Raw genomic sequence first — 24,186 nt, forward strand, 5'->3', positions numbered from 1 at the left:
GGAAGATAACACACCCGCTGGATTGAATTAGTGATTTTTTGTGATATTTTAGCTGCTTATCTGTGAAGATTAAAATGGATAACTCACATCTTGATCCAGCGAATATGACTTACTTCTTTCCTTTCGAGAAAACCCATGACGAACGTGCATTTGATGATTACATGCACCAGCACTGGGCAGACAGTTTTGTGTATTCCTGTGTTTATTTGATTGTGGTGTTTGGCTGCCAGCTTTATATGGCACACCGAAAGAGGTTCGAACTGAGACCATATTTAGCATTTTGGAGCGGTGTTCTTGCAATATTTAGTATTGTCGGTGCAATTCGTACTGTGCCAGAACTGATCTGGTCGTTGTCGCTTGGCTTCGAATATTCCTGTTGTAGCAGTTCCTATATGGGACAAGGGAAGGTGACCAGCTTCTGGACATACCTTTTTGTGGTGTCAAAAGTTTTTGAACTTGGCGATACAATATTCATAGTTCTAAGAAAGCAGCCATTAATATTTCTTCACTGGTACCATCACATGAGTGTACTTGTGTATTCTTGGTATAGTTACAGTGAAAGAATTTCCACAGGCAGATGGTTCATCGTAATGAATTATACAGTTCATTCCATGATGTACAGCTATTACGCGCTTCGAGCTATGAAATACCAATTTCCTAAGTGGGTGAACATGGCTATTACATCGCTTCAGCTTGTTCAAATGATGGTTGGGATTGTTGTCAATATTGTGGCTTTTAACGCACTCAAGTCTGGTCGAGAATGCGATAGTAGTTACCAAAATATTAAGTATTGCATGATAATGTATTTCAGTTATCTAGTACTATTTTCACATTTTTTCTACACAACCTACATTGTAAAGAAGCCAGCAGTTCATGAAAAGAAACATTGATGATAGCTTTTATTAGATTTTGCTGGATATGTTAAATTAACATTGTGCTTCACCATACTTATGATCAATGGTATTGTAATAGACTTGTTACAGTAAGTTACGCAGTCACAACTGAGTCTGATGAAGATCACACCTTGCATGTAAGAAAACCAGTAAAGATAACTGTGCAGTTTTAAAGTGCTCAATTTTTAACCAAATAAAAGTGTGATATGGATTCCCTTTAAGAATAGAAGACTTCACTTATTCACTGATACTTTGCTTATCAATATCAAAGGGGAAAAACTACGCACAGGATGTGGCATTCTATGGAGGTCCAGTTATCAGATTGTCTACACAAAACTCGGAATATTTACAATAGTGTAAAACTTCCATTCATTGTATGAGAATCTATTTGTGGTTGGTTCAGGGTCCAGAAAGAGAATGAGTTATAACCAGGGAATTTAACAATTAATGTATAATGTTAAGAACTTCAGATTAGTATGTTTTCGAAATTTTTGAACATGCATGACTTAATCCTACAAGTGTTTTTATGCGCCTGAAGGGACGTATTATGTTATGACGCTGGTGTCCGTCTGTCTGTACGTCCATCCATCCATTAGCAATTTCGTATCTGCTCTGTAACTCCACTTAGGGGCTAAAGGTCATATGAGCCGCGCCATGGGAAAACCAACATAGTGGCTTTGCGACCAGCATGGATCCAGACCAGCCTGCGCATCCGCGCAGTCTGGTCAGGATCCATGCTGTTCGCTTTTAAAACCTACTACAATCAGAGAAACCGTTAGCGAACAGCATGGATCCTGACCAGACTGCGTGGATGCGCAGGCTGGTCTGGATCCATGCTGGTCGCAAAGCCACTATGTTGGTTTTCTCATGGCGTGGCTCATATGACTCTGTAACTCTTGAACAGCTTGAAGGATTTTAAAGAAACTTGGCACAATGACGTGCAGAGTGCATGTTTCGGATGGCTCGCTTCAAAGTCAAGGTCACACTTAGGGGTCAAAGGTCTTACCTTCGGGCGTATATTGCTCCGCATTGCGGGCCTCTTGTTTGCTTTATATATTTAGAGACATGTTTACAATTATAACATTCTTTGTATATCTTAGACACATCTTCTGCACATATTGTAGTACATACATTTTGTACAGAGTCATTCACCTTAACCATTTTATTTATTTCATAAGTAACCCCACAGTCATGACTCATGTCAGTGTCTTTTTTTTTTCATTTTTTATATTTTGAAAATATATACTGTGAAGCCATTTAATTTCTTGGGTGTGAAGTTTTGGGATTTTGGTCAATACAGCTATTTTGTGATGATATGAATTTAAGGATTTCAGTATTTGGAGATATTAACATAAAAGGGAACTTTATTTATTGAAATTTAAAATTAAATTTATGGATTGCTGCATATATGAAATCCATGAAAATTAGTCACCAGCAAGACTTAGTATACTATTAAAGGTTTAGCAGTATATAGATTCTGAAAGATAAGTTATTCTTTTGTTGGTTTTTTTTTTTAAATTAAAATAACATGTTTTGAGAATTTTAAGTTTCATTGTTCCAAGTTATGAACTATGTTGATGGTTTATTTTTTGCATTTTTTTATGAGTGGGAGAAGAATGGAATGCTTTATGATAACATATACATTGACTGTGTTCATTCATATGTTATTCCTTACATCATATATGGTTATTTCGTTATAGCTTTAAATGATTTTTACTACTCTCTACAGTCATGTAGTTGCAAGTTATTCAGAATCATTAAAAAAAATTTATGGCGTTGTTAGCCAAGCAGGGTACACAATTTGCAAACATGTATATTGTGTGCTTTATAGTTTATACACTGTAAATAACATTGTACTATGTGTTAAGACCTTTTTCATAACTCAGGGTTTTCACTAGCAATTTCAAGTTGCAGTCCTGGGACTCCCAAAGCTGAAAAAGTTGCAGTCCCAACTACTGACTAGACTTTTCGTCAAAACACAGGCCTCTAATTTGTACTGTCAGATTAAATGTAGACCGACAGACATTTTGTAATCACAATTCTTCACCAAAATATTGTTAAGATGAGATAAAAAGGTAAAGGTAAAATAAGTAAAATGTAGTCAAAAATTAATGTTGGACAACCTCCCCCCCCCCCCCCCCCCCCCCCCCCCCCCATCCCTGATGTTTTTGGTCTTCCTGGACGAAATCTCCTGTGAAATTATCAAGGTGGACAAAATCCCCCTTGTGAAAATATCAAGTTGGACAAAATGCCTCGTGATAACTTTTTCTTAACCTTTTTATTTCAGAATGGAAACGTATATAAACATACAGTGAAAAGAAAATATATGAACAATTATTCTTATATTTTAATGCTTATTAAGAGCATAACGATAAAACATTCGGTCTAAAATACATTAAGAATGCACAGTATGTCTATGATCAACATATTCATAACTTTATCATGACATCACCATACATAAGGGGTTCTAACTGACCAATCAGAGAGCTGCATTTTCGAGTACCTGCCAGTTTCCACTTGGGTATAACGAAGTATATTTACAATGAAAATATAGTGACTTCAGAAATAAATATCACACTATTTTAGCAATTAAATTTAGATTTTTCACTGCACATGCCCCAGATGTTGCTACAAACAACAAAACGTTGAAGTTTCATTGAAATATTATATGGATTTAATACCTTTATTTTAGTTTAAAGTTTGAGATTTTAAACAGGGAGTCTATGATAAAGTCCGAGTAAAATGTAATCAATACCCAAGTGAAACTGGTATCATTTTGCAATGTTTTGGACATGTTAAAATTATGAATTGATAAATGCTACTTCAGTAACATCAGCGATTTTGCAAAAAAATAATCACGTTACTAAGACCGACATCGACAGCATCTTAAAATTACTTGGACATTCATAATTAAGCGTAATTATCACATTTTCTAAAAAAAAAAACATCTTGAAAACTGCTTGGTAATTAGTACGTGAGAAAACAATCGAAGTTACTTCAAATACTACGTAATCCGTCGTAAACAATTAGAAATTGTCACCTATGCAATCATGCCGACAATCACATGTATATTCGAGTTGATCATACACATGCTATCTCGCGGTGTAGTGGAAACGGGCAACGCTGATTGGCTATACGCGGCTATCGGTGACAAGCGAGTAACTCCGCCCACATATTTTGTTTTCGAGTCAAAACCTTGTGTATTCGCAGGTTTACGTAATCAATTAATTTTCATTGCGTCTTACTGCAGAAACGTGCGTCCGGGGACTCCCAAGCTGCAATAAACACGCGTATACCGGGACCAATTATGCGTACAGGGACGCCGATTTCGGCGTTTCCGAGAACCCTGTAACTGAACATTGCACCCATACATATACCCAGTAGGTCATATTTTTGCAAGAATGAACATGTACATTTTTCAAACACATCTAAATGATTTTTTGTATGAAGTACATGTATGTTGCAAGCTTTGTAAAGCACTTTACATTTTTGCAGTTAAGCTGTATTTGTATATTTAAAAGTAAAATATGTGAAAAGAAGATGAATAATAATATACATATACCTGTTACCTTGATCAATGATGCATGACAAGTGCTACTTTCATACTCCAGTGTACATGTAATGAAAGCCCATAATTTATGTCAAGGTTAGGTCAGCTTTGAAAATGGTTTGTTGGGCTCTGACTCAGAATTTTAAACTTAATAATTCAGTCCCTGTGCAAGTGTATGCTCCCTGTGACAATTTCATAGTTCTAAGACAATGGGTCTGAAATCCTATCGGTCATCTATTACTCATATGGAGAAGTTGGCAGTTTCGCACTACTTGTGGAGAACTGGTTAGTTATTGTACAGAATCCAGAAATACTGGCTAGGTTAACTGCCCGCCATTACATAATTGAAATTCTTTTGAAAAACAGTGCTTAAACCCAAAACAGCAAAACACACAGAGACAAAGAGAAATTGCTTACTTGCACTGTTCACGTGACAATTTCAGAAGATAAAATTGAAGCATTTACTGCAATGGACTTCAGTCCGCATGATTGGAATTTGATAGTTTACCTTTGTTCAAAAATAAATGAAAATGATTTTCAGATGTCAAAATATTTAATTTGTTATGCCTTTTGGGAGAGGGTGGCAATTTCATTGAGCAGGAGCACTACAAACTACAATTTTAAAGGCTGACCTTGTATGCATTTTAATCTGGTTGTGTATTTATTGTAATTGTTACCTTTTTAATTTACTTCTTTACATCATACATTTATGTTTTATGCACCTGAATACTCTTAAAACCACACTATATACCAGAACATGTTTAATTACTTAAATTTTATTCATTTTTGTTTCACAATACCACTACATAAGCTTTAATGTAAATTTTAACACTTTTCTTACAGCTTTATATAAAAGTTTTCAGGAGCAGATAGGTTCTGACTAGACTGGCTAGGTCCTGACCCGCTCTTTGACCTTTTAAACTCTTGGTCTTCTACACTTTTACTATAACTGACTATACTTAATACATCTGTCATGAAATAGTTTCAGTATTTACTCAACCAAGTACATGCAAGTGTCCTGATAAAAGGTTTACTAACCTGACAAAGTGCATGCATCTGATAGTTTTAAATCAGGTTGTTTCATACTGACATGATCATTGACATGTAATAACATGGTCATGAATCAGCCATAGATTTTTTTTTTTACAAAAGCTGAGCTAGGGAAGGTGTTTTGGGGAGAGGGCGTTTCTACGGTGAAATGGAAAATTTTAGCTGTTGAAGTAAGAAAAACCAAAGAATTTATAATCAGTTTATATGTACCCAAATGTTGAACTCGGTCACCTTGATAGCATAGACCCTACATGGTTAACGTGTTTACCTAAATCCCTTTGTTCTTTGATAAGAAATGCAAGGTTTAAAATTGTATCCTGACTATTTGATATTTTTAGCTCGACTATTCGAAGAATAAGTAGAGCTATCCTACTCACCACGGCGTCGGCGTCACACCTTGGTTAAGTTTTTCGTACCAGTCCACATTTTGACAAAGTCTTTTGAGATAAAACTTTGAAACTTTCAACACTTGTTTACCATCATCATGGCCAGTTATGGGCAAGAGCACTTAACTCCATCAAGGATTTTGGCTGAATTATGGCCCCTTTTGACTTAGAAATCATGGTTAAGTTTTTCGTACCTGTTCATATTTTGACAAAGTCTTTTAAGATAAAGCTTTGAAACTTTCAACACTTGTTTACCATCACCATGGCCAGTTATAGGCAAGAGTACATAACTCCATCAAGGATTTTGGCTGAATTATGGCCCCTTTTGACTTAGAAATCATGGTTAAGTTTTTCGTACCAGTTCATATTTTGACAAAGTCTTTTAAGATAAAGCTTTGAAACTTTCAACACTTGTTTACCATCACCATGGCCAGTTATAGGCAAGAGTACATAACTCCATCAGGGATTTTGGCTGAATTATGGCCCCTTTTGACATAGAAATCTTGGTTAATATTTCATACCAGTTCATATTTTGACAAAGTCTTTTGAGATAAAGCTTTGAAACTTTCAACACCTGTTTACCATCACCATGTCCAGTTATAGGCAAGAGTACATAACTCCATCAAGGATTTTGGCTGAATTATGGCCCCTTTTGACTTAGAAATCTTGGTTAAGTTTTTCGTACCAGTTCATATTTTTTGTAAAGTGTTTGACATATGGCTTTTAAACTTTTATCACTTGTTTAGTATAATAGTCTCTATCTTAAGGAAAGAGAAAATAACTCTGTCATCTATTTTGGCTGAATTATGGCCCTTTTTGGACTTTGAAATTGGTTACAAGTCCATGTTTTGTCAAAACTATTTGACATATGGCTTTTAAACTTTGAACACTTGTTTATCATTATGATTTCCATCTGTAGGCAAGAGTACATAACTATTTTGACTGAATTATGGCCCTTTTTGCAAATTTTGTAAATTGCCTCATATATTGCCAATAAGTGCAAGACAATGAAATCAAAGTAATACAGGAACATTGTTTGCCTAATCTATTTATTTCTTTTGTCTGAATATCCGTGGAAATATTTTGACCCCATTTTCAATCAATTCTTCGAATAGTCGAGCGCGCTGTCAACAGACAGCTCTTGTTATTTGTAAATGTTACAACAAGTGATCACAGATGAATTCCATTTTCCTCATTTGTCTAGATACATTTCTGGCTATATCTTCCATATAAAGATTCTTTTCTACGAGGTATGAGTAGTCATAGGGTCTATAGTCCATAGAATTCAGGCATAATTGTTTGATGTATAGTTTGTAAAGAATTCAGCATATTTATTTTATTAATACAAACTCATTGCCCACATTTTACCAGAGTTTACATATTTAATATTTTTTATACACAGAATCTATTACACATCAGTTTTATAAGCACACCGGTTTTTAGCTTGACTATTCGAAGAATAAGTAGAGCTATCCTACTCACCACGGCGTCGGCGTCGGCGTCAGCGTCACACCCTGGTTAAGTTTTTCGTACCAGTCCACATTTTGACAAAGTCTTTTGAGATAAAGCTTTGAAACTTTCAACACTTGTTCACCATCACCATGTCCAGTTATAGGCAAGAGTACATAACTCTTTCAAGCATTTGACTGAATTATAGCCCTTTGACTTAGAAATCTTGGTTAAGTTTTCGTACAGTTATATTTTGACAAAGTCTTTTGAGATAAAGCTTGAAACTTTCAACACTTGTTTACCATCACATGTCCAGTTGTAGGCAAGAGTAATAAACTCCATCAAGCATTTTGGTTGAATTATTGCCTCTTTTTGACTTAGAATCTTGGTTTTTCGTACCAGTCTACATTTTGACAAAGTCTTTGAGATAAAGCTTTGAAACTTTCAACACTTGTTACCATCACATGTCCAGTTGTAGGCAAGAGTAATAACTCATTAAGCATTTTGGCTGAATTATGGCCCCTTCTGACTTAGAAATCTTGGTTAGTTTTTCGTACCAGTTTATATTTTGTGTAAAGTGTTTGACATATGGCTTTGAACTTTTATATCTTGTTCAGTATATAGTCTCTATAAATAGGCAAGAGTACGTAACTCTGTCACTTTTTTGGCTGAATTATGGCCCTTTTTGAATTGGAAATTGGTTTGTTTTCGTGTATGTCCATGTTTTGTCAAAACTATTTGACATATGGCTTTAACTTTAACACTTGTTTATCATTATGATTTCCATCTGTAGGCAAGAGTACAAACTCTGACAACTATTTTGGCTGAATTATGGCCCTTTTTGGACTTTGAAATTTTTGTCAAAAACTATTTGAACTGTGGCTTTGAAACTTTTAACACTAGTTTATCAACATGATTTCCATCTGTAGGCAAGTGTACATAACTCTGTCAACTATTTTGACTGAATTATGACCCTTTTTGGACTTGGAAATTAGTTAAATTTTTCATACAAGACCATATTTTGCCTAACATATAACTTAACATATTTGCCATCATGGTCACACATTGCCATTTAGTGCAAGACTAATCGAAATCGGAGCAATCATGTTGACTACACAAAATTGTGACAAACGTAAACGATGTTTGATCAGCCATCAGACTGTGTTTTTCAGCCATTATTCGCCTAAAGTCCATTGATTTGGGTATATTTATTCCGGAGATGCATTTTCCATTAAGAGTGTGTTCCCGGGAATCAATATGCCGACATGAGAGTGCTAGTATAGATGATGTACAGAATGAATGTTACTGTCTGCAAAACCAAATATGTAACAAGACATTGCATAATCAGATATATTTGACTTAAGTTGCAGACGGGTTAGATGTTAAAATATACAAATGTATCAGTTTATTTTAGAAGATATAGTAACCCTTATATTGCAGATATTAAATTATCATCGTATTTCAAGAAGATGGCTACTGTACTGGTTACTTGAAGTACCAGTATGTGAGTGTTTGTTTTCAGGGCAGTAAATCCCATATTCCAATAGTGAGAAAAATTTGTCATTAAACAGAAAAGACATCATACACGTAATGTTAACAACATAAGAGTTGCAGTTTAATTTTATTAACTATAGAATATCTTATGCTTTTTTGTAAAATAACTCTGAATGGAGAAAAATACTGTAAGGAATAAAGAGTAGATATATTCATTTAGTCTATCCAGTTTTATGTAAAAAAAAAACAAACACAAAAATTTGTGCGAGCCTATTAAATACAGCTTGCAATGAATGATGTTGTATTGAGGTAGTGGGCATTAACCATCAATATAGTCATAATCAGCATGTCGGGGCGTACCTGGATGATTTTGAACTGTACACAAGATACACGAGCAGCATAACTATGAACAAAGCAGCGTTGCTGCGAGTATGGGGTAGGTGAGAGTCTCTATTTCCTGGTGGCGTATGTTCTCCGTGACTATTTGATAAAGGACATTGTGTCTGATATCATTAGTCCTCCACCTCTGATTCATGTGGGGAAGTTGGCAGTTACTTGCGGAGGTTTGTACTGGTACAGAATCCAGGAACACTGGTTACGTTAACTGCCCGCACATTGCGAATGTGTCAGGTTTTATGAAATAATCATTGACACAAAAATAAACTTTTTCTAGACAACTTAAACAACATCTAATTTTTGCAAACAAAAATTTAAACTGTGTAAATTTCTTTTTCTATTTTTGTTATACAGATGTGGATATAGATTGATAGATTGAATTATACATCAATATTCACTAGAAATGTAATATTAAGGGCAGGTTTTTTTTTTATTCGAGACCTCGGATGACTCAAGCATTTTTGTTCTTCTCGTGCATGCTTGAATACCAATGTTTTACTTGGGAGCTTCATGGCCGAGTTGATAATGTTGCTGATTTTGAATCACTTTCACCTCACCGATGTGGGTTTGAACCTCACTTAGGACGTTGAATTCTTTATGCGAGGGAACCATCCAGCTGTCTTACGAAGGTTGGTGGTTCTACCCAGGTGCCCGCTGTGATACAATAACCTGGTGACCAAAAAAAGATTTGAATGAAATACTGTCAATTGCACTGTCAGTTGGACAAACTTTCATAAATGAAATTGTTTCTTTGTAAGCGAAATATTATTTAGAATGAAGAAAAATATCAAAGGTGTTACCACTTGTTCTAGAGCGGTGCCTACAGTGTTCTTTTTGTCATCGCTGTCTGTTTGTGTGGGTGCATGTGTGCGTCTGTGCTTCTGTTTGTGAAGGGCCGATGTTTGACTCTGACTGTATTTGCTGTGCCTTATGCTTTCAAGAAATCTTTCCAAGATTATTACAAGAACAAATAAATCTACTATTTCAAAAATGAATTTGATCTTATTCAGATGATTTTGTTAAACAAAGAACTTGAAATAGCCACCTTACCCCCTTTGGGGTTTACATTTTATTGCATTTTCTCACACGTTAAGCTTTTTCGTTTTTCTAGAGTCGAATTTGAATTGTACGCACAGGCGTATAGGCGTATGCCTCGGTACGCCCCTGCATGTCATTTTATTGTGACACATACTATGAACCTGTTGAGCGTTATTTCTTATTAATACATTGTATCGTTTGCATTGTAATTAGCTGGACTTAAGCTTTAATCACATCTATAAAGGCTGATAGTAGGTTTTAGTAAACCGTGTGACTGGAATGCTATCGGGATATAAAACTATTGTTTAGTTAATGCAAAGTGGGTTATACTTCCTGGTTGAAGAGCACTTTAACTGATATTAATTTCAGTCACTTCATTTTGTGGTTAAAGTTTAAGTGGCTTATACAATGCTACACCTGACCTTAATAATGTTCTTACAACTGTTGTACTTTTACCATTTTTAGGCTTCTGAGTATTTGTAAGAGGATGACATTTTTCCTTTTTCAAGAAATCACCTCCATTTGTTACAGGCAAGGTAGTATGTCATTTACTTATGTGATAAAAATGCGTTTCAAATGTAAAAGCTTTCTTCTGTGCTACATTGTCTCTTAGTACTTAGATATTGCCTCAGGAACTGAAAACACATAAAATTCAAAAAATAGATGATGTATTCAAAACATCCAAAACATGTGACATAGCTGATTTTACATTATTTTATTGTGAAAGAAATGTTGCAATATTTAAAATGTGCGAAATGAGAAGGTGTTTTTGTTGAGAACCCAGCTGTTGTTTTTATATAGTCATTTATGAACTGATTAGAGTGCATGGCCTTCTGGCTTGAGTGTTATAATATATATTTTTCAGTTCTCATAAATATTGCAAATGAATGTTTAAATAAACACAGCCTGCTCATATATAGGGGCTAAATTGCTTCAGTGTTCGCTCTGTTCATAGATACTGTGGAATTTTTTACTTTTTTTTTCCATTGTGACTTTTTTAATCCCCCGCCGTGGCGGAGGGATTATAGGAATGGTCTGCGTCCGTCCTTCCGTCCGTAACAAAATCGTGTCCGGTCCATATCTCCTAAACCCCTTGAAGGATTTTCATGAAACTTGGGTCAAATGATCACCTCATCAAGACGATGTGCAGAACCCATGAGTCAGTCTTGTCGGTTCAAGGTCAAGGTCACAACTCAAGGTCAAAGGTTTGAGCCTGCCATTTTGTGTCCGCTCTATATCTCCTGAACTCCTTGAAGGAATTTTATAAAACTTGGGTCAAATGATCACCTCATCAAGACGATTTGCAGAACCCATGAGTCAGTCATGCCGGCTCAAGGTCAAGGTCACAACTCAAGGTCAAAGGTTTGAGCCTTCATTTTGTGTCCGCTCTATATCTCTTAAACCCCTTGAAGGAATTTTATAAAACTTGGGTCAAATGATCACCTCATCAAGACGATGTGCAGAACCCTTGAGTCAGTCATGCCTACTCAAGGTCAAGGTCACAACTTAGGGTCAAAGGTTTGAACCTTCCATTTTGTGTCCGCTCTATATCTCCTAAACCCCGTGAAGGATTTTCATCAAACTTGGGTCAAACAATCACCTCATCAAGGCGATGTGCAGAACTTATGAGTCAGCCTTGTCGGGTCAAGGTCAAGGTCACAACTGAAGGTCAAAGGTTTGAGCCTTCAATTTCCTGTCTGCTCTATATCTCCTAAACCCCTTGAAGGAATTTTATAAAACTTGGGTCAAATGATTACCTCATCAGAACGATGTGCAGAAATTATGAGTCAGCCATGCCAGCTCAAGGTCAAGGTCACAACTAAGGGTCGAAGGTTTGAGCCTTCCATTTGGTGTCCACTCTGTATCTTCTTAACCCCTTGAAGGATTTTCATCAAACTTGGGTCAAATGATTACCTCATCAAGAACTCATGAGTCAGCCATGTCAACTCAAGGTCACAACTGAAGGTCAAAGGTTTCAGCTCTGTATCTCCTAAACCCCTTGAAGGATTTTCATGAAACTTTGGTCAAATGATCACCTCATCAAGACGTTGTGCAGAATTCATGAGTCAGCCATGTCAGTTCAAGGTCAAGGTCACAGCTAAAATCAAAGGTTTTACCTTTTCACTATCCATAGCAGTGGCGGGGGATTTAGCTGTCTTTCCAACTGCCTTGTATTATTAGAATTAATGTTGTAAGATTCTGATAAATGAAATGAGCTGCAACATGAGAAAAACCAACGTAGTGCATTTGCGACCAGCATGGATCCAGACCAGCCTGTGCATCTGCACAGTCTGGTCAGGATTCATGCTGTTCGCTTTCAAAGCCTATTGCAATTAGAAAAACCATTAGGGAACAGCATGGATCCTGACCAGACTGCACGGATGCGCAGGCTGGTCTGGATCCATGCTGGTCGCAAATGCACTATGTTGGTTTTCTCATGATGCTGCTCAAATTTAATTCTTGAATATACTTAATGAAACTTTTTTTTTAAGTTTTGTTTTAAGTCTATAAGAAGATCAGAGGTGTAGATTTTAATAATTATATAGTCTTCATTATATGGTACTTTTTTATGCGGATCACCAACAGTTTGTGCAGGGAAACTATATATTTCAAATTCAGTATCTTAGCAGGCTATGGTGGTTAATTTTGTCCCATGTCAGCTAGCTATTGCATTAAGTGGATAATCGATACAAGTTTGTAGTTATTTGGAGATGAATTGTATAAATCTTTTATTAGATGGTGGTATTTTATGCTGATAAGGTCAATACATCTTTACTGACATGTAAAATAAGAATAATTTAAACCCACTAACAGATGGGCTTGTCTAGAATGTCAGTTTTACAGAGAGGGTAGTTGAAAAAAATTACCGTAAAATCTGAAAGATTTTATGTGATTAAGATTTTGTGAACTTCAGGTACATGTATAGTCTAAAAATGGGAGGTATATATTCATATATAATGCCTATTTTTCGTAAAGTTTTAAATTAATTGAAATCCAGTTGAATATTTGTTGGGGGACTAATTTTTATGGATATCATTGTAGCATCAATCCGTTTAATTCGGTCCCAAGGAACGAGTAAAATTCGACCCGCCTGCTTAGCTCAGTAGAGCGTCGGTCTACGGATCGCGGGGTCGTGAGTTCGATCTTCGGGCTGGGCGTATGTTCTCCGTGACTATTTGATAAACGACATTGTGTCTGAAATCATTAGTCCTCCACCTCTGATTCATGTGGGGAAGTTGGCAGTTACTTGTGGAGAACAGGTTTGTACTGGTACAGAATCCAGGAACACTGGTTAGGTTAACTGGCCGCCGTTACATGACTGAAATACTGTTGAAAAACGGCGTTAAACCCAAAACAAATGAGTAAAATTCCTATACATTTTCTCTTCAAAAGTTGAAATCCATGAATATACGGGGGCCTCCGTGGCCGAGTGGTTAAGGTCACTGACTTCAAATCACTAGCTCTTCACTGATGTTGGTTCAAGCCTTAGTCCGGTTGTTGAATTCTTCATGTGAGGAAGCCATCCAGCTTGCTTACAGAAGGTCGGTGGTTCTACCCAGGTGCCCGCTGGTGATAAAATAATGCATAGAGGGGCACATGGGGTCTTCCTCCACCATCAAAGCTGGAAAGTCGCCATATGACCAATAACTGTGTCAGTGCAACATTAAACCCAACATAAACAAACAAAATGAACTTATCTCAGCAAAACAGCTATTTCGGCTAAAACTTTGAAATTTCAGGCCAGTAAAATTAAATGATTTAACAGTAATCAAAACTGCTAAATAAGCAACAACTAATACCTCACCAATATGTTTGATTTCACAGTAGATTTGTTAAATACTGATATAAAGCATTTTACCCTTAGCTAAAAAGGATACAAGATTTATTGGAGAGAATTATTTCCCATCAAGAATATATAAGGAGGTAAGCTCAAGTAAATAATATTACGAGAGCTGTGTTAATTAAACAAATGGTTTAATCTTTAAGGGACAAAAACTCTTTAGGATACAAATCAGATGTCACCTAAATTTGCCAAACATTTGTCCAGTGGTCAGGGAATTTGACGTGTTATAAGAGGAATTTGTACAATTTTTACGCACAATATTTGTACATGTAGTAACCTGGTCACAGACAGACAAATCAACAAAAATATTTTGATCCATTAACACTAATGTACATGCAGTTAGGCATTAAGTGTGTTGTATTAATACCAATTGATTTTTTTTTCTGTCCATGTTTGTTCAGGTAAATTGTATTTCATTATGAACTAAAAGAATACTTGTTTTAAATTGTTTTTGTATAATTATTATATTTGATTTATTAATTTGTATTTCTTTGATATTATTATGAACACTATACATTATTTTGTATTGGTGAAATAAAAAAGTTAGTTAAAATTGATGTTTTTTATTTTGAATTTTGTCATTATGATAATTGAAAGTTATTTAAACAATAATTTTTGTTTGTCAACTTTAAAAACCTTATGAGGGTTATCTGGGAAATAAATGTATAACCTTTATCAATTTAAATGCAGATACAACAATTTTAACAAACAACCTTCAGTGTGTGACTTCTTAGTAATATGGCAGCCATTTCAATGTCTATTAAAAAAGGCTGCTTAAAACACTTTTGATCAGTCAGTTGGCAAAGCATAATTTTTGTGTATGCTTTGGTTTTGCAAGTCATTAGTTATAGTTATGGTTTTCTTAGCTTCACCTCTGTTGTACAGAAGGATTCAAAATGATATTTCTGAACAAGGTCAAGGTGAATATTTACGCAAATTCAGGGGGCAAATGTAAAATGTAGCAATATTATAATGCAAGCTGTCTCCATTTTCCTATGTTATTTTGCTCTTTCACGAATATGACAACCTTTACCAGAAAGGCTGCTGTAAAATTGTGCTATGATGCCATTTAGAACACAATCAAGTTTTAAAAAAACACTGAGACGAATACAGTTGAACTTTGTTCACTCCAACTTGGCGGGACAAGCATGATTTGTTCATGCTTCCGGTGCTTCCAGCCATCAAAAAAGAATACAGATATTTTGCACTGACCTGATGATGAGTTGGTGTATGAATTATTAAGAGTTCAAGCAAAGGAAGTTGAACTGTATTACAAATCTGTGACAAAGTGATTATTAGGCTGATTTCCAATCACTTGCCTCTGACTGCTGTAGGTTTAAATCCTCACTTGGGATGTAGAATTCTTTTATGTAGGTGGAAGGTTGGTTATTCAACCCAGGTGCCCGCTTGTTTTTTGCAATAATGTACACAGTGGCTCCTAGGACCTTCCTTTGCCACCAAAAGCTGGAAAGTTGGCATATGACCTATAATTGCGTCAGTGTAGTATAAAACCTAACATAAAAACAAACAAAAATACTGAGGCAGACCTTGACTTTTTAGTTCACCAGAGCACAAAGTGCTCAAGGTGAGCTATTGTGACTGGTCATTGTGCGGCGTGCGGCGTTCGGCGTTGGTCAACATTTTCCTTGTGAACACTCTAGAGGCCACAATTGTGACCCAATCTTTATGAAACTTGGTCAGAATGTTAGTCTTGATGATCTCTAGGTCAAGTTCGAAACTAGGTCATGTTGGGACAAAAACTAGGTCAGTAGGCCAGATCAAAAGAAAAGCTCGTGAACACTCTAGAGGCCACATTTGTGACCCAATCTTTATGAAACATTGTCAGAATGTTAGTCTTGATGATCTCTAGGTCAAGTTCGAAACTGGGTCATGTTGGGACAAAAACTAGGCCAGTAGGTCAGATCAAAGGAAAAGCTTGTGAACACTAGAGGCCACAGTTGTGGCCCAATATTTATGAAACTTGGTCAGAATGTTTGTCTTGATGATTTCTAGACCAAGTTTTAATCTGGGTCATGTGGGGTCAAAAACTAGGTCACCCAGTCAAATCAAAGGAAAAGCTTGTGAACACTTTAGAGGCCACAGTTTTGACCCAATCTTTATGAAACTGGGTCAGAATGTTTGTCTTATTGATTTCTAGGTCAATTTTGAAACTGGGTCATACTGGATCAAAAACTAGGTCACTAGGCCAGATCAAAGGATTAGCTTGTGAACACTCTAGAGGCCACAGTTGTGACTCAATCTTTATGAAATTTGATCAGAATGTTTGTCTTCATGATCTCTAGGTCAAGTTCGAATCTTTGTCATGTGGGGTCAAAGACTAGGTCACCCCGTGAAATAAAGGAAAAGCTTGTGAACACTCGACCTTTATGAAATTTGGTACGAATGTTTATCTTGGTGATTTCTAGGTCAAGTTCGAATCTGGGTCATGTGCGGTCAAAAACTAGGTCAGAAGGCCAGATCAAAGGAAAAGCTTGTGAACACTCTAGATGCCACAGTTGTGACCCAATGTTTATAAAACTTTGTCAGAATGTTTGCCTTGATGATCTCTAGGCCAGTTTTGATACTGGGTCATGTGGGGTCAAAAACTAGGTCAGAAGTGAGATCAAAGGAAAAGCTTGTGAATGCTTTTGAGGCCACAGTTGTGACTCAATCTTTATAAAACTTGGTAAGAATATTTGTCTTGATGATCTTTAGATCAAGTTTTAATCTGGGTCATTTGGGGTCAAAAACTAGGTCACATGGTCAAATCAAAGGAAAAGTTTGTGAACACATTAAAGGCAACAGTTGTGACTCAATCTTTATGAAACTTGATCAGAATGTTTTTCTTGGTGATCTCTAGATTAAATTCGAAAGTGGGTCATGTAGGGCAAAAACTAGGTCAGCAGGCCAGATCAACTCTGGTGAGTGATATAGGGCCATCTTGTTAACCTTGCTTCTGACAGACTTTGTTGAAACTTTACTCTTGTCTTTGGTATCATAAGATGACCTCATGTGGCAAGTTATGTAACTCTAGCTGTTATTTTGTCAAAATTGTGCCCCTTTTTAGCATAGAAATTTTGTGACAATTTTGCATTTTAAGATGTTTCATAGGAATTACTTGTCCAAATGTTTTCAGATTCTCAGTGTGTCTTCGGCATCATGGAATATATCAAATAGCAAGTTTCATAACTCTTGCTTACATTTTTTAGCAAAATTATGCCCCTCTTTGCTACATTTTATTTCGGGTTGGCATGCACGCGCGAGTGTGACAGAACGAAACATTTCGTTCATCTTGCCATGTTTGTTGATGGCCTGCACGCCGGCACAAAATAAATGTTTTGTTCTGTTGGTTCTAAGTTTTGTAATGTCGTGTTGGCACATGCGCAAAAACAAAATGTGCTACATAACCTGCATGCACACCAATTAGACGTGATGAAATTTCCTAAATCAGCCACCATACAAATACCCCAGAAGTGGTCTTGCCAAATTGTAACTCGAGACCTTGAGAAATAGATTGAACTTCAATAAATCTAATAGGTCTTCTGACCATCTTTTTGTATTATCATTGAGCGAAGCTTTACAAAGATTCAATTGTACAAATTATACTTACTAAAATATGGAAAATGTCAATGGTTAAATAATGCATTGATTATTTCAGATAGAATAAACACAGCAGTTATTGAAAGGCTCAATCAACTTACTGGACAGACCAAATGATAGAAGGAGCCTTGAACTTTTTATTGAAATTTAGCCCCTAAAATTAAACACTTGTCAAAGGTCAAGAATAGGCCATGCTTATAAACCAAGGTCAAGAATGGGCTAGATGTCCCAAGTTCCCAAATTTGATACATTTTTTCACACATCTATTGTAGCTCACTCAGCACGATAAAAAGTAATACTGCGTATCCAGTCAAAGCAGTAAAAGTGCATTAATTGTAACAACATTGGTACACTAATTACTTTACTTTCACCTTTTTGCCTAAATTGAAGATTTTTCTACCATTTTGAATTAAAATTTTTGGTAAACTAAAATTCTTCCTATTTTGATACATTAATTATGTATTCTGTTACCTCACTGATACTTCACATTTTTCAAGGTTTGAGGAACAACTTTATCTATTTCCACCCAGTTTGCATAATTTTTTCTTGAAGATTATTTACTATATAATAATGAAATGGAGAAGATATTTATGAATACACATTCAGAATTTTGGGTGAAGGGAAAGTATCATCTGCAACTTCTTAGCCTGCCATGGCAAATGTAACTAGAGTTATTGCTATACCCCTGAAGTATATCTTCAAACACTTTCAAGGTTACTTGACACAACTGAACAAAACTTAACTTAAGCCTTCTTAATAATATCAAATGAATTACATAATGAGCCGTGCCATGAGAAAACCAACATAGTGGGTTTGCAACCAGCATCCGCGCAGTCTGGTCAGGATCCATGCTGTTCGCTAACAGTTTCTCCAATTCCAATAGGCTTTTAAAGCGAACAGCATGGACCCTGACCAGACTGCGCAGATGTGCAGGCTGGTCTCGATCCATGCTGGTCGTAAACCAACTATGTTGGTTTTCTTATGGTGCGGCTCAATTATGTTTAAATAACTCTTGTAATTAGATGAAATTATGTCACTTTTTGTAGTACTGGTACACATCACAACTGAACGAAACTTCACACACTTCCTTTCCATAATAGGTTCCATAACTCTTGCTATTGTGTTGATGAAATTTTGCCCTTGTTTGTATTAGCCATTTGTGTCTGTGATTGTAACAGAGTTAGTTTTTCAGTTACTACATCACTACACATCCCCAGTGCCCACCCTTCCCCTTCCACACACGACACCATTTCATATCTACTTTTTATTTTCACTTTAGTAAACTGAAAAATATTGTGAAATATGTTATAGTTTTGTTTTTGCGGTTAAATTTAAACCTTAAAATTGACACATGAATAATAACAGTTTCACAGTAAATTCAGTGAATAATCTATATGGGACAGTGAAAGGGACACTCAGTGAACTTTAACTGAAGAAGGTTATGACATTATATGTTGATAATATATGATATTACAGATAGCTACACTATGTTTGAACTTGAACTGACATTGATATGGTTAAGGATATATCTATGCTAATGACAATTAATCTGCAAAATTTGAAACAGACACTGTCACAAAATGTAAATTATAGTAATTTGAATAACTGAGGCTGGTTTGTAAGTCAGTTTCGCATGTTCAGGTCATGTTCTGCCTGGTAGTATTCAGGTTGATGGTCTTTAAGAGTGGCAGAGGTATCATACAGAACTTTTAAAAAATTGTAGTTGGAGCAGGGATCATTTAAAAGCCACTAGCTAATTGTGAATTAAATTAACAGCAATTTTTATACGCCCGTTTGAAAAACGGGACGTATTATGGGAACGCCCCGGGCGGGCGGGCGGGCGGGCGGCGTCCACAGACCTTGTCCGGAGCATATCTTCTACATGCATGAAGGGATTTTGATGAAACTTGGCACAGTTGTTCACCATCATGAGACGGAGTGTCATGCGCAAGAACCAGGTCCCTAGGTCTAAGGTCAAGGTCACACTTGGAGGTCAAAGGTCAAATTCAAGAATGACTTTGTCCGGAGCATATCTTCTTCATGCATAGAGGGATTTTGATGAAAGTTGGCACAATTGTTCATCATCATGAGAAGGAGTGTCATGCGCAAGAACCAGATCCCTAGGTCTAAGGTCAAGGTCACACTTAGAGGTCAAAGGATACAAGAATGAAAACTTTGTCCGGAGCATTTCTTCTTCATGCATAGAGGGATTTTGATATAACTTGGCACAAATGTTCACCACCATGAGGCGGAGTGTCATGCGCAAGAACCAGGTCTCTAGGTCTAAGGTCAAGGTCACACTTAGAGGTCAAAGGATACAAGAATGAAAACCTTGTCCGGAGCATTTCTTCTTCATGCATAGAGGGATTTTGATATAACTTGGCACAAATGTTCACCACCACAAGACGTAGTGTCATGCGCAAGAACCAGGTCCCTAGGTCTAAGGTCAAGGTCTCACTTAGAGGCCAAAGGTCAGATACAAGAATGACTTTGTCCGAAGCATTTCTTCTTCATGCATGGAGGGATTTTGATGTAACTTGACACAATTATACACCATCATGAGACGAAGTGTCATGCGCAGTTCCCTTCTTTAGAATTACTTCCCTTTGTTGTTACTATAAATAGCTTATATTGTAACTTTTTCATTACTAGTCGTAGGGAAAAATCGAGACCACTTTTCTGTAGTACAACATGCATGCTACATCCAATTTTGAGGTGTATTTTGACCAGTCTCTACCTGGTAAAGATTTTTGTGTGGACTTACAATTTTTTTTTTTTTTTTTTTTTTTTTTTTTTTTTTTTTTTTTAAGATTAACTTCCCTTAGTTGTTACTACAAATAACTTATATTGTAACTTTTTTATAACTGACCATAGGGAAAAACCAAGACCACTTTTCTGTGGTACAAGATAGATGTTACTTTCCAATTTTAGGTGTATTTTAAGGTATCTCTACCTGGTAAGGAGTTTTTTTGTGGACTTAGAAAAACAAAACACTTAGTTATTACTAAACAACCACAAAATTAAAATTCCATTTGCAAATACAGGTGCTAGAGTAAAGAAATTTGCTGTGACGGGCGTATATTGTGACATTCTTGCACTCTTGTTTAGAGTAATTTAGAGCAAATTCTGTTGTTTGTACATAACATTCCTGATCAATATTATGACAATATGTTATCACTTGATGATCTCACTGTTTTTCTGTTATTCCAGCGGGAACAGAGATATAATATGTGTCAATGGTTGCTTATTACCATATTCATTAATTGTATTACACTTTTGATCCTATAGATAATTTAAGCAATTTGTTTGATTGATAGGGGTTTAATTCCAATATTTGCAAATAACTGTGTCTAATAATAATATAACGGCAGTCAGTTGACCACTCTAGTATTTCTGCATTCTGTACTTCCAATAGCCGACGCCTTTCCCAAATCAAACGGAGTTGAGGTATAATTGACTTTGTATGCATGCATTGTCTTCTTGTGATAGAGAACATTCTCCTTGAACTGGGACTGAACTTATCCTCTTCAGATAGGTTGTCATGACTTTTGACTTTTCTCTACTGAGCAATCGATCCCTGGGTGGGATAAAATTTGTGCATTTCCATAATAGCCTGTCTGAGGCAACAAGGTTTGGAAATTTCAGTCTGAAGTAAGTCAGCTTATTTACTAACCATAAATGAACATGCTATGAAGTTTGATGGCAACAGGCTAAAGCATTCTCCAGATAAAAATCATAAACATTTTTAGTTTTAGTGAGTGTGACCATGACCTTTAACCTGACCCTTCAAACAATAGAATCATCTACTGAGAAAAAGATATTTGAATACGAAAATATGAAAATTGTAAGTATTTCAAAACTTTTTGAATTTTGAAAATTCATAAATGAGCGAAAAAGTTATTAAAAATTAAAAATTCAATTCCCATACACAAACGATTTAAAAACATTTGTTTTGCCTACCACCAGATAATATCACGAAGTATGGTGACCATAGGTCCAAGCATTCTCCAGCTCTTAACCAGAGACCATTTCACTGCAGCCGTAACCTTTGACTTACTGACACTTAAACAATAAGTTATGTAATGAGCACAAGTAATCATCATGAAGTTTGATCATACCGAGGCCCAAACATTCTCTAATTTTTGAGTGTCATTTTTTTAGTCTCAAGGTCACTGTAACCTTGACCTTTCACCTACAGATGACTTAAACAAATGGCCACAGGCAATCATCACATTTAGTTTGTCTATTATATGTCAAAACATTCTCTGGTTTCTGAACAGAAAATACTTTTCAATCTCAAGGTCACTATAACCTTGTCCTTTCACCTACTGACCTCTTAGTTCAGTAGTGCTCATCTAGTGACTACTGGCAATCGTCCTATGAAGTCTGACCGATGTAGATCCAAGTGTTCTGCAGTCATTGAGGTGAAACAGTTTTTGTCTCAAGATAATTGTAATGACTGTTTTGCAAAACAAAAGGGGTCATCAAACCAAAACAATATGACAATTGTAGACCAAAATCAAATTGTCTGCCGACAGACAAGCAGCATAAACACAGACCAAAATTGTGGTTTTTTTCAAACCACCTCGGCAATAAACTGAATTACAGCTTCTTCCTTCTTATGATATTGAACTTACTGAACTAGACCAGTCAGTTCAGGTTATCATGAGCAATCTCTAGACTGATTATATAAAGTTTATTGAAATTATATAATGAAAATTTAGGTTGAAACAAGTAAGCTATGTTGTGTTACCAAGACTTCTGAATACATAGTTTATCAAAATTAGATAATAAGAACAAGATAACCATAATGGCCCTAAGTAGCTCACCTGACTACTTGATCTTGAATATATGTATGACACACTGAATCATGAATGGTAACATAAAACAGTTTAAGAGCCCTAATTTGAGAAATCTGGGAGGACCTTACAAGGATGCTCAAGCCTAATTTAAGGAAAATCTACTGGAAATAAGTGATTTAAAGATAAATTTTATATTTCTATTTTTAGCTAAAGTGTCCCCTTAAAAGGGCCAAGTATCCCAGTTTGAAGCTCTAGAGGCTCCTAAATTAATTTGAGAGAGGGCCTTATAATGATGCTACAGACTAATTTAATGAAGATCCATCAAGCCTTCATGAAAAGAAGTCCTTTACAGATTTCTATTTTTAGCTCAAGCATCCCCTCTAGACAAACATTGGAGAGGACCTTATAATAATGCTACAGACAAAAGTTTGATGAAGATCTGTGAAGCAGTTCATGAGAAGTTGTTTAATGGTATTTCTATTTTTAGCTATAGCTGTCTTATGAAAGGGGGCCCTGTGTGCCCAATGAAACAAATTTGGAGTTGACCCTAAATGATGCTACATACCAAGTTTGATGAAAATACATATACATCAAGTGGTTCAAGAGAAGTATTAAAAGGTTTTTCTATTTTCAGCTCTAGCTCTAGCAGCCCCTTAAATTGGCCTCATTTGAATGAACTTGAAAAAGGACCTTGCCACGATGCTACAGATGAAGTTTGGTGTAATTCTGATCGTAAGTCTTGAATTCGTGAACATTTCCATCTTGCCAACTATTCAGATTTTACAATAATAAGCAAACTAGATCATTTGTATTCAGGTTATGTCGATTTACAGTCAACTCATTCCCGATTTGGTCATTTCGTCCCTCTTGGTGATTTCAAATTGGTCATTTCGTCCCCCTTTTTTCGGCCCCCTTTTTTTAAAACATATTTTTGAAACAGTGAGATTCTTACGCGCCATTGACAGTGCGTTAAAAATCTCACTATTGCGCCTTGTCACGTTGTGGTTCGCTTGTTGAGTTCTAAATCTCCCCTTTTCGCTCTGGCACCGCGACAAAGCAAAAAGACGACAACACGCCAAAAGCAGAAATCTTGCCTGGCGACCGCAACAAAGCGAAAAGGCGAAGTTGGCAGAAATCAGCCAACATAGGTTAGAGTTTAGATGCAGCTAAGTCTGGCATAATTCATTTTGTTTTTGTCGTTGTATCGAAGTAATTCAAGGAAAAATCTGCGAAAAAGTTATTAAACATTTTAAAATCTAGTACGGGCCAAGTATCGTGCCAGAGCGATCGAGCTATTGAAGCACACACTTTCCAGGGTAAAATTACAGACTCTATACTAAAAATGGTTTATTCCTCAAAATATCCGGGGCTGCTCTAGTTGCTAGTTTAGACACTGTCACAATTCCTGCCAGTAAACACGAGTGGTGCGATAAACCATCAATTTAAATGATAATCTTTGCAATATATTTACATTCGCCCTATTCTTTTCCATTGAAAAATTGACGTTCATTTTGTATGAACAGCTAAAGGAAAGGCGCGGAAGTTACATCAACACTGCTTAATGATAACGAGCTGCTGTTTTGACAACATCCGCGTATAGTCGGGGAGAATGTTCCTTAGATGACATGGCAGTTGTTCCATCTGGTGAACAGAATGACCGGGGAGCTGATTTTAATATTAAATG

At 36.2% G+C, this 24,186-nt stretch overlaps 2 protein-coding genes across 2 annotated transcripts in view; both read left to right on the forward strand.

Annotated features, from left to right (window-relative positions):
- The window catches only part of LOC123564869 (uncharacterized), a 29,276-nt gene that overhangs the window by 567 nt on the left and 4,523 nt on the right, over positions 1-24,186 (forward strand). Inside the window, exon 2 of the mRNA XM_053537511.1 lies at positions 23,137-23,234. Within this exon, the coding sequence (XP_053393486.1) occupies positions 23,137-23,234 (98 nt within the window). The remainder of the gene's footprint in view (positions 1-23,136; positions 23,235-24,186) is intronic.
- Positions 73-2,545, forward strand: LOC123564867 (elongation of very long chain fatty acids protein 6-like). Its single transcript, XM_045358760.2, has one exon. The coding sequence runs from the start codon at positions 75-77 to the stop codon at positions 888-890; it is 816 nt and encodes a 271-aa protein (XP_045214695.2). The 5' UTR covers positions 73-74; the 3' UTR covers positions 891-2,545.

This window comes from Mercenaria mercenaria, chromosome 2 (assembly GCF_021730395.1).
Source record: "Mercenaria mercenaria strain notata chromosome 2, MADL_Memer_1, whole genome shotgun sequence".
Lineage (NCBI taxonomy): Eukaryota > Metazoa > Mollusca > Bivalvia > Venerida > Veneridae > Mercenaria > Mercenaria mercenaria.

What these genes read in the sequence shown, in the direction of transcription:
- LOC123564867 (XM_045358760.2), top strand. Translation starts at nt 75, where the DNA reads ATGGATAACTCACATCTTGATCCAGCGAATATGACTTACTTCTTTCCT.